At 38.9% G+C, this 12,427-nt stretch overlaps 1 protein-coding gene across 1 annotated transcript in view; it reads right to left on the reverse strand.

The window, feature by feature from the left end:
* Window positions 1-2,817: 2,817 nt before the first annotated feature.
* The window catches only part of LOC136867256 (venom peptide isomerase heavy chain), a 53,773-nt gene continuing 44,163 nt past the window's right edge, over window positions 2,818-12,427 (reverse strand). The window contains exons 4-6 of the mRNA XM_067144396.2: window positions 11,661-11,834; window positions 6,425-6,581; window positions 2,818-5,245 (exon numbers count right to left, since the gene is read on the reverse strand). Coding sequence (XP_067000497.2) covers window positions 4,977-5,245; window positions 6,425-6,581; window positions 11,661-11,834 — 600 coding nt within the window. The 3' untranslated portion in view covers window positions 2,818-4,976. The remainder of the gene's footprint in view (window positions 5,246-6,424; window positions 6,582-11,660; window positions 11,835-12,427) is intronic.

Genomic DNA, 12,427 nt, shown 5'->3' on the forward strand with positions numbered 1-12,427 from the left:
CAAATCTCTTCTCTCCTTCCCAAACGATTCCTTTGAATTTAGCCCAAAGTGTATCCACATTACTCCCTTCACTTATCCAACAACTGAATTGTGATTTAAGGTAAGTTCCAAATTCACCAACTTTAGTTTTTCTGTATAATTTCTTGTCTTGTGTGACCCTCTTATTAAGCATTTTTGGTACAAGTCCTACATCCATTATTACAGCCTTATGGTCACCTATTCCTTCAATTACCTCAGTTTTATCAACAATTTCCCATGGTTTAACCAAGAATACATCTAGCAAGTTGTTGAGACGAGTCGGTTCTTGTACTAATTGTGTAAATCCTCCCTCCCAAATTAACTTATTTGAAGGTAACAACAGAACCAGTAGCTTCACCAGTGCTGGATGATGTACTGTCTTACCTCTCCAGTACCTCCAAAGACATTCAATTTATCCTACAATATCCATCACTACTGCGGGTGTTCTTAAAACTGAACACAGGTATTCTTTTAAGTGCCCCTCTAGAGTGTCTTTTCAGCAAATGCAAAGATGTTCATTGCACTAAGAGGTCGAGGCTTAGCAATGAGAACCAATCATTGGCGGCACGTGGATGAAACGTCTTGATAAGCAATGCAACTTTCCTTTTAAGGCACATGGCTGTACCTCTAAGAAGTTGTTAAAATAATGACTGAAGAAAGGGAATTTTGAATTTGAATTTTTAGTTTTTGAATTTATTCATAATTTACATGCCACTGAGGCTGAAAAGCCCCATTATGCAGCGTCTTCATATAATACAGGTTTATGAACACAGGGAGAGAGAATATGAGGTGCAATTACTTTCAGCTGATCCAGTTTCTTCTGATTTTGAAGACGGTTCTTGAGTAGGAATAACTGCTTCAAGAATGTGTTAGGCAGACTACTGTTATTTATATCTTGACGTATTTTGCTGCTTACTTTTCATAAAATACGTATTACTAATTAAAAGTTTCGTTCATACATAAACTTAGGCTACGTACGCCTATTAATGCTATACAGATCGTAGTTATCAAGATATTCCGGTTCATTGCGGTTACTTACATCAGAACCGCAAAAACATGAAATTTAAATCCGTTCAAAACCTACCATATATGGCAAATCTTAACCGCGCTTTCTGAGACAGTGCTTCAGCTAATTTCGGGGCTGCTCGAGTGTAATTCGTATATATAGCTGGTCCAGTTGTTAGCGACTCCTAGGCCCTGTTTAACAAAACATTTTTCACTAATGTTACTAGAAAGAAACCAATAATATTAACTAATATTATGAGTATTACGTTTCATAGAGTTTATCAGCTAATGATATTAATAATTAGTTTATGAGTCAAAATTATTAGTAGTTGTTCCTAACAATGCTAGTAAATCGTTTCATATACAACATAATTAATAAAAGTTACTCATATTATTGGGATTATTTCCATGAGTGCATTTTGACTCATAATCCATATCATTAATGAAGACAAACTGAGTGGTATTTTAATATTTTGGTATAAAATTGTGAAGATCAGAGCAATGGTTGACTGTGATTCAAATAGCGATTAGAAGCGAGTGTAAATTCACCGTCCAATAAATTTTAGGCTAAGAACAGCCTGTACTCGGATGGAACCAAGATATGAATTGAATACAATGAGAGATTTAGGTTAGATTACAGAACATTTTAATACTGCTTGATAGGATGGGCAATACCTTATAATATCCCTGTGCAAGGAATGAAGCACTAACCTCAAAACAGCAGCTTCAGATGCACTCCACTGTTTAGGTACTGGTGCGCAGTATTATTGTGTTTCTCATATACATGGTACTTCAAAAGCAACAGTCTGCAGAGTTGTGGCAGCGATAGATGACACCCTTCCTACTATGGTGAAGTATTTGCCATATTCACGTAACTCCGCGGTATTCCTTTAGCTTGTGGAGTATTTGATGGAACGCTCGAAATTGATCCACCATGTGCGCATGAACCAGCATGTATTGATGGATATGGGAAATATTCCTTGAACAAAATGCTTATATGTGACCAAATTTAGAATTCTACTTTGTGCGAACTGGCGAGGCAGTGACTTGAACAATAAGATGACTAATGGTTGGAGACCTTTCCCTGGTGCAGTTCAGCTCAGAGACTCAATCTACCCTTTAAATTCTTGCCTTATACCACCAGTAAACCGAGTTTTTCTAGTCCATCTTAACAGAGATTTTTAAGAGTACATTAAAAAGAAAAAACAAGGAGGGTTATAGAGTGTACAATAGGTTGCATATAGTTGACTCTTTAACCTAAAAACTTTCTGAAAAGAAAATTTCTTCTCTCACATTACTTTCAATTATTTTTCCCATTCTCCTATGTATCAAAGAATTAAAAATGTAAATATCAAGTGAGACCATCGAACATATAATGGCTAGTTGTAGCCAAGCACTAGCCTACTACTGAGAACAAACACAAACCGAGAACATATGCAACAAACCGATTCTAACCTCCAATTGGATCAGCTGACAAATGATTTTAGAAATTTGTTTTTATGAGTTCTAATTTTATGAGGTAATATTATTAGTTAGTTTTATGAAACAGTGTCCTGGGCTATGTTTCCCCTGCTCCTCCCAGCCCCACGCCTTGCGTACCGTCCTTAAGTCTCACGGCCCCGCACCCTCAGTCCTGGTTCCGGAAGGCAAACGAGTGTTTATGTCAAAATTATAGCTATGTGCACGAATATACAGAGCTAATTAAAGGAAAGGCGCTTGATAAACCATTGTACTAAGACTTTTCTATTTCTAGGAGGGGGGTCACTGAAACACTGAACATATAGTACGCGCCACCACTGGAACCAATTATTTTGAAAAGTAAAATGCAAATTATTTGAAATGTTAAATTTTATTACTACAATCAAAATTATGAGAAAAAGTCATTTTGAATGTTCCAAGGTTTCATGTTTAGTCTCAGTGATGATAGTCATTTGCTGTATTTAGGATAAAAGGAGAAACATCCATAGTTCAGGCCAGCAATTTACTCTGTTGAAAACATCCTAGGGATATGAGCTACGAAGTCTAGGTAAATAAAATATTATAAAGTATGAGAATATATTCTTTATTTATTCTTAAACATTACAATCCTTTTCCTAACATCGTTATCCGGTCGATTAGATTACCAGTTTTCCTTTCTCTACCACTACGAGCGCTAATGTGAGCCAATGCATTGTTTCACTTAAGCACCACTACGAGCGCTGTGTGGGTGAATGCAGAGTTTCACTTAAGCACTTATAACTACATTCGGTGTGGACATTTTTCGAAAACCAAAGAAAGCCTGAGGGTATTGAGCCAAAGAACACATTACATTACAGAAATAATTATGTAAATAAGTTAATTTGGCTGGGATTTGAACAAAAAGCGAAACGAGCAAAGGAAGAAGCAGTTTTAGGCTGCTTTTTCTGGAATTGCATTTAGGCCGGAAGTGATTTTAGAAATGTGTTCGTTTTACTTTGATAGAGATATCCAAGTCTCACAATTTGAAACCTTTCTGCGCCCTTTAGTCCAACTTCCGTCACATTTGAGGAAAATGGTTAATTTTACGTTTTTCGTAGTATGGGGACCCTTCCCTTGTCGGCTAAGGAATGTTTTCAACAGGGGGAGACCCAGCTTAACAGAGGACGAAAAAAAGGCTAATTTCATTCGATTGTTAAATATGCTACAATTGTTGTTGGCAAGTGCTGCACATACCCCAGTATTGGCATGCTTCCTGGCAACCAGAAGCAACTTCAATAATGTCAAAATTGTAATTAAAATAAAATGTTCAAAATTTCCCGCCTTTTTAACACTATATAACTGTCTCTTATAAATTCCAAGTTTATAAGAATTTTCATACTTTTCTATTTTTATAGCGTGTATCAAACCTCCACCTACAAACTGAACCTCAATCACTAACTTACACTGTGATTTAGATATTTTTGTCGAGTTTTCATTCCGAGCATCTGAAAATATGAATATTTTTGTAAATAAATATATTATATAAAATCTAATATAAACCGTATTGACTTGAATGAGGTACAGATTGTAGTACAACACTATGGGAGGAAACCCTGAAGAAATCATAATTATCCGTGAAACAATAAGAGAGTTATGAAGAAAACAGTGATATATTGTTTGAAAAGCAGGAAATTTTGAACATTATTTTAAAATGTTATAATTAGAATTTTGACATTATTGATTTGCTTCTGATTGCTAGGAAGCATGCCAATACTGGGGTATGTGCAGCATTTGTCAACAATATTTGTAGCATATTTAACAATCGAATGAATATTGGCCTATTTTCCCCGTGTTAAGCTGGGTCTCCCCCTTTAAAAACACAAAATGAAATATGTTTTTCTTTGCAAAATTTGGGATTATTCTAGTCTCATGCGAAAAAATTGCCAATGATTTCTTTAAGACTGGCATTCTGTTAATTATACATACATACAAACATACATACATTATCACTATAGACTGTTATGCCTTTCAGCGTTCAGTCTGCAAGCCTCTGTGAATTTACTAAACGTCGCCACAGTCCTCGATTTGCAATTAGTGTTGTGGCCTTTATTGTAATTGCAATATTAGTGATTACTTGTATGAAAGAGTAATGTAGTTGAGTAGAATGTGTCTCAGGTAATTCAGCCCAATTACTGTTTCCTTGTACTCTTCCCATCATTGCTCATGACCACTGTGAAAGTGTCGGTTTTCAAATAACTTTCAATAGACATATGAAATATTATAAAGAGGTGGGCAAGATATTATGACAAATCAATGAAGAAACCAAACATAACGCAACCGAATGACATGTGCAAGAAACTGAGTTCTTTCCCTTGGTATCAGTTTCATGTCTCCGTGTGCAGTGACTTTTCCTCGCCTCTTAACAATTCCTTCCGCAATTTTCTCGTCCTGTCACCGTACAAATATGGAGGACGGGCAGGATCGAGATGCGGGCGGGAAGGTACAATGCTGACAAGTTACACAAATATCAGTGCATCTTCTCTGGTCGGAGGCCGATGATATCTGTCGGTGATCCTGCTTGGATTGTGGAGCTCTCGTAATTTCTGCTGCAGCCAGGTGCGGTAGTGACTGATGCTAGTGAAGGCAGAATACTGAGTCTTGTAACATTTGGATTTACCTTTGGGTCTCACCCCTACACTCACGATTCCCCGCAGGTACCACTGATTTCTCGTTGCGTTGAAAAATGCCAGTCCTCCACCGCTGTCACCAGGGCAAACAGCCGTGCCTGAAATAAATGCAGATAATCTGTACAGGATGTCTCAGGAGAAATGGTATATATGTCAAGACGTAGTAGTATGGATCAGTTCGATTAAAAATGTTGTTATAAACATGCATAAAATTTGCAATGTGTGTGGACGGAAGTGCATCGAGAGGATATTTGTGTTGAAATGTTAAAAACTACGTAAGTTTCTTGCATCGATAGCCATTTAGATTCGATGCACATTATGTCAAGTGGCTTCATAAAAAATACAACCGTAAGTAATTTGTGTATCTAACCTCTTTCTCTTTTAGTTTAATTTTATGTGTACCGTAAAAACAGCTGTAATTGCACATACATTGCACATTAGATGCTGACGATGTTGATGATCAGAATCTAATGTGCGTGCAATTACAGCTGTTTGTACGGAACACATATTTGTATGACCGTTCGTACTTGAAAGAGTTCATACTGACTTCAAACATAGTTAGTATTTCTACTGATACACCGTCTATATAAATAAAATTGTAAAGGTTCCATTTCTGTCTGTCTATCTGTTTGTCTGCATTTGAGTTTCGGTTGCAACAGTTTGGTGTATAATCAGATCGGTGGATTGATGTGAAATTTGGTATTGATATAACTACAAAGATGGACTCACGCTTAAGTCTGTTTCAATTATTATATCTCTAACAGTTTTTCGGCAAACTTGAGGAAATCCAAGAAATTTCACGAAGTGGAACCAAGCACTGGTGAACAGTGAAAATGCTGACGAGGAACTTAATTAGAAGTATTCCTTTGAGTCGTGTGAAAAGCAACTGACTCTGAATAGGCAGATGCTCTGTGGGATAAAATGGGACTTACATTTCACAAAGTGGTCATCGTAAAGGATCACAGAATGATCAAAGCAGACTTTTAACTTGCTTTACGAACAGGGAATGAAGAACGAATCATTGAACAGATCTCAAAGTTCACTTTATCTAAACCACAAGCACAAAAATAAAAGGTGTCGGCTTCGATTAGATCATCTTTGTGCAATCGATACGCATAACCGCTTGCAGAGAATAGTGTGAACGTGAAATTATCCGGGTCTTTCACATCTAACGAGGGAATGGAAGCTGCATTAGGGTGGAAATGGAAGACATTGTGGGTACATGAAGCAGGATTCGGAAGGAAAAGTTATTCTAGTGATTTGTAAATATGGCTCACCGTTACGAAGGCCTGCGCAGAACTTGTCTGCGGTCAGAAAACTGTGAAATTCATGAGGGACAACTTCGTAACATTCATCGAAGTCAACGAATGGAAGTACCACAGCAATGCGTGTTACACTGGGCTCATCAAGTTCTGTAAAACCCCAGCCCACAACCTGAAACACAAGAAAACAAGCGACAATGAGTCTACTTCATCCTTACTGTATACATGTACATTAGCCATTAACTAACTTTTCTATTACCGTTATCAGGTTTTTGCATCAATACAGCAACAAACAATTTGTGTATCTAATCCCTCTCTCTCTTTTAGTTTGATCTTATGTGTACCGTACAAACAGCTGTAACTCCACACACAATGCACATTTAGCTAATGTATTTGTATGACCGTGAAAATGCTGATGAGGAACTTGTCCCACTTTTAGGTCGTTGAAAGTGTAGTTCACTTGTGCGGTATTATCTACTAATAGAAAACCTTGTTCAGAAGAAGTATACCTTTGAGTCGCATGAAAAGCAACTGACTCTGAATAGGAAGATATTCTGTGAGATATTAAGGGTTTTAACATTGAACAACTATACTCGTTTATGAGGTCGATAAAATTACTCGTGTCCTCGAAATCGATCTCTGTTCAAAGACTGAAGTATTGCTCCTCTTTCCCAAGGCATGCAGACTTTCATTACCTTCCTTACCTGTCTATGAGATTCATTGAACTCTGTACTCTCCGCATACATATCCTGAATAGTCTTTATTCCCATTTCCTTGAAGTAGACAAATTTCAACAGTAATTATCTCAGTACTAGTCATGTCTACGATGTGAATAGTATGTTATTTTATTAAGACTTTTGCCTTCAGTAGTTGATTGTGCAGGTTGATTCCTATCCACACCTAATTTGTCTTTGTCTCTTTATAATAAAATATTTGATTGTCATTAGAAATATTGGTTTATATCAGACTTGTGTGACCTAATGTATCTTTGCAATTCGATTTAATAATAATGTTATTTGCTTTACGTCCCACTAACTACTTTTAAGGTCTTCGGAGACGCCGAGGTGCCGGAATTTTGTCCCGCAGGAGTTCTTTTACGTGCCAGTAAATCTACCGACACGAGGCTGTCGTATATGAGCACCTTCAAATACCACCGGAATGAGCCAGGATCGAACCTGCCAAGTTGGGGTTAGAAGGCCAGCGCCTTAACCTTCTGAGCCACTCAGCCCGGCGCAATTCGATTTTATTTCGGAACAAACGATAATAAAAACATTTCAGTTACCAATACATTAGGGGTGTGATAGCTGGATGACATTGTCTGTGGTTCCTCGCCAAGGACTGGGAATGCTTGTGGGATTTTTGAAATATAATGTCACCTCCCTATAGTTCAGATTCCACCTAATACAAGACATCCCTTACTTATTATGACAGCCAAGAAAAATTGAAAGTTTGCATGCTTTTTATCAATACCCTCTTCAATACAGTATTATTTCTCACAGTCCATATTTCTCATGGTGAAGTTCACATTAACAGGTTATTTCTCCAAGTCCACGTTATCCATGGTTATTCTTCCACTACATATTATCACGTTACTTGGAGCTAATATTTAGAGGCCCCATGAAGAAAAGAAGAAGAACACGTTACTTCTCCCAATGCATATTTCACTCAGTGGTTTTTCCAATCCACATAAACGCGTTATTTTTCTCAGTCCATACTTCCCTTGTCGATTCCTGAAATTTACATTAACTTATAAATTCTCCCAGTCGATACTTTCCAGTTTGCATGGTAATTCTTCCAATCAATATTATCATATTATTTATTTACTACAGGCCATTCTTCGAACGACATATTTGAGTTGATTTTCACAAAACTTTGATATTGTTAAAATATAATTTCTAACGAGAAATGAGGTGATGTACAGTAGTACGAAGTCCTATAATTTCCAGGAACTGTACCAGCGCTCTCCATTAAACTGTTTCAGATCCCAATAGGCGTATTTAAAAGAACAGAGAGGGCTTTTGTACATCGTCGTTGCGCCTGCAAAAACCACTATGTGAAATATTTTAGCTTAGAACTTTTGTCAGTAAGGTTCTGTCATATAAGTTTCAATATTGTACGAATATTGTCAAGAAATTGATGATATGTGTGCCGCGAGTCAGTACTTCTCCAAAAGTAATATCACATAGCGATACGATATATTATTGTGACCGAAGTTCAGATCACAATGGCGTCGTGGTGGCTGTAAGTGAGAGGCTACGAGACGCTATAGTCAAAGTTTGCCACATTGCAGACGGCTGATCTCAATCAAAGTTACCATTCGAGTAATCTCTTGCTATGCTCCTCAGTCTGATTGCCCAGACGACGAAACAGAAGAGTTCTGGGATAACATCCACGTGAATCTACGATCGTTCGCTTCGCCCTGAGTGAGCACTTATTCATCGGTTGGGACCTCAATGGCCACGATGGATCGATGAGAGATGGACAACTACAGTATCGTTGTGGAGAGGGTTTTGGCATCTGGAGCGACTATGTCTACCGCATCCTCGACAGTGCAGAGGTGCACGTTCTCGTCATTGCCAACACCTATTTCAATAAGTTGCCTTATCATCTATTATAGACCGAGCTCGATAGCTGCAGTCGCTTTAAGTGCGGTCAGTATCCAGTATTCGGGAGATAGTAGGTTCGAACCCCACTGTCGGCAGCCCTGAAAATGGTTTTCCGTGGTTTCCCATTTTGACACCGGGCAAATGCTGGGGCTGTACCTTAATTAAGGCCACGGCCGCTTCCTTCCCACTCCTAGCCCTTCCCTGTCCCATCGTCGCCGTAAGACCTACTGTGACGGTGCGACGTAAAACAACTAGCATCTATTATAGCGGCGAACTGATATCACGGACCGACTGCTGGCTGCTACAGTGCGAAAACCTCAAGCTGATCGCTACGGCTCGGAAGTTGAGGAAAAATCCTTGTTTTCTCGAGTGTCCGAACACGAGGCCCAACATAATACATGTTCATTCTGGGTCATTGTAGGTCAGAAAATGCTGGGTTTTATTTACCCTCTTTTGCTTTACTGGGCTTTTTTGGCTTTTTGGTCCATTTTAGCTTTTTAGGCCTTAACGGTTTTGGGAACCACCTTCTTTTGACTGCATTTCCATTGCTGTTTCTCAATTCGAATCACCATTAGTTCATCCGTCACCTCTTAAACGCCATCTCTTTAGTAAATACATGTATTTGAACCATATCTGAAAAGAGAGAAAATTAAAACGAAATGAAAAATGAATTGAGGAGCTATCTGACGGTGAGATAACGGCCCCGGTCTAGAAGGCCAAGGATAGCGGCCGAGAGGATTCGTCGTGCTGACCACACGACACCTCGTAATCTGCAGGCCTTCGGACTGAGCAGCGGTCGCTTGGTAGGCCAAGGCCCTTCAAGGGCTGTAGTACCATGGGGTTTGGTTTGGTTTTCTTTGACAGACGATTTATCGAAAGTCTGGTGGTGAACTAACGCGCACCCTAAATTTTCTCGAAAATAATGTTTTCCCCGTGAATCCGATTACATCATCGTTCTCAATATAATACGAAGAGCATCCTTTTTTTTTTTTTAAAAAATTTTGTCGGTGTAGTTCTGATACACTCTGTATAAACTGACTTTAGTAGTGCAATCGGTTAATCATTGACCTTTTATTCCCAAGACAGTGGACTCAATCTCTTCTGAAGTTGGTGGCATTTGAGGGTGTTAAAATGCGGCATCTCCATGTCGTTGGATTCTGATGCGTTAAAGAACTGCGGCGGACAAAATTTCTATCTTCCATCATCTTTGTAAATCCATTGAAACTGAAAGGACGTTATTCATAATCTGAAGTTCCGATTAATGGAACTATTACCCAGTCAACGATGTGGAAGAGTTGTACGTACTCATTTCTGTACACAACGTGTCTTTGTAGTGAAGATACGGCCAATATACGTCGAGTACTACGGCTTTTCGTATCCAATAATTTGAACCCATTCATATTGGTCTACACGATTCCAGCACTGTGGCACACTGATCTTCGTAGTATTTACAACTATGGCCTCACTGTTTTTTTTACATGGCTTCTTTTCACAAAGGATGATAATATCTAACGACCCTGTATCGACGTTATGTTACAGAAAGTATCATTCCACCAATAGTACCTAATGAAGTAGCGATCTGATTCCAAACTGAAAACAATGTAATGTCCAACCCTGTATTACCGTAAAATGTTCCTAACAAATGACTAATATTACTAGTTATTACAGGGTCAGCCAACTGGCTGGCGTGTGATGTAAGCGAGCCCGTGTGACGTCGTAGAGCCCATGTGACGTAGGAGCGCAGTAGGTGGAGAGCCGCTGGCGTAGAGTGAGACGAAGAGACAGCCTCGCTTTATAATAAACATGTGCAGTGACGTACGTAGTGGTGGTGTTAGTAGTACAGTACAGTACATAAGTATGGACGAACCGGGCACATCACGGTGCGACAAGCTATCTACGCTTCCGATCTTTTTATCTTTATGGGGAGATCTATATTTATTTGTTGAAAATGATAGGAATGCTACAACTAAATGTTTAGTTTGTAGAAAAGAGCTACAGTATGTAAAATGATATAATTTACAACGCCACTACAGTTTGTGTCACGCTACAGATTATGATCAGTATCAAGGCGAGGAAAGAGTACATGTAATTACAGAACTAAAAGGTAAATTAAATAAGCCTGTCGAGCATTCGATCAGTGAGTCAGCAGTTCGACTGAGTTATAAAATTTCACATTTAATTGCAAAGAAACTTAAACCGTTCAGTGATGGTGAATTCGTAAAGGAATGTTTAATCCTAGCAGGTGAGGAGTTTTGTCCAAATATCATTGAAGAGTTCAAAGCTACCAGCTTGTCCGCGCACACAGTGTGGAGAAGAATTCAATAACTCTTATGCTACTTCATAACAAAGTTACGTTACAATAAAGTATGTGGAGAGAAATATGTACTACACATACCGCATTGTACTACCTGCAGCCCTTGGGCCTCCCCCTACGCATGACGTTTCCCCTAGCCCCTCTAGCCTTCACTTCTCAGTTACAGTACTAAGTACTTCGTTTCGCTGCCCGAGAAGAGTGTGTGACGTGTTACCTGACATCACACGTACACGCAGTTGGCTGACCCTGAGTTATTAGAAACAATAAACACCCTCATACACTCAGTTTAAAGGAGTTCAATATACTTATTTCGATGCCACACTGTACTTACCGTTCCAAACTGTCCCCTCAGATCGTTATCCTCAAAATAAGGGCTCCAGTCTATCATTATTGGGGAGATCAAGTCGGTGAGGAGAACTTCTTGTGCCAGTTGAATAATGACGATATCGTGAGCATAGTTGAGATTATAATCACGATATCGTTCATGGAAGATGACTTTCTTTATCTGGAAATATAATCAGTAGGATTATATTATTTGTAATGTTGGTCCTCCAAATGATATTAGGTTACTACGGACTAAAATACATACCATATCGGAAGAAAGTGCTTATGCATATTACAGTTAAAGATTTTACTCAGACGTTCTTAACTTGGGAGTGTGGGTTGACGACCACGGGGCCCTCAGTTGAGTCCTGGCATCGCTTCCACTTACTTGTGCCAGTCTCCTCACTTTCATCTGTCCTATTCGACCTCCCTTGGTCATGTCTTGTTCCTTTCCGACCCCGGCGATATTCGAGCATTCGAGGACTAGCTGGATGCCTTTCGTGGCACTTGTCTTTTTTTGGCCGATACCTTAATTTTTTCAATGTGTCGGATCCCTTCCATTTTTTCCTCCCTTATTAGTGTTACATAGAGGATGGTTGACTAGTGGTACTTTCTCTTAAAATAATAATCACCACAATTACTTACCATATCAAGGAATATTTCTTCTACAGCCATGCGATGGCGACAACCACAAAGCTCTGAGAAGAATTAATCTTAATGTTATGGTGCCCCGATACCTCTCTCTCTATGGCTGAGTGGTCAGCGTACTGGTTT

Source organism: Anabrus simplex, chromosome 3, assembly GCF_040414725.1.
Source record: "Anabrus simplex isolate iqAnaSimp1 chromosome 3, ASM4041472v1, whole genome shotgun sequence".
NCBI lineage: Eukaryota > Metazoa > Arthropoda > Insecta > Orthoptera > Tettigoniidae > Anabrus > Anabrus simplex.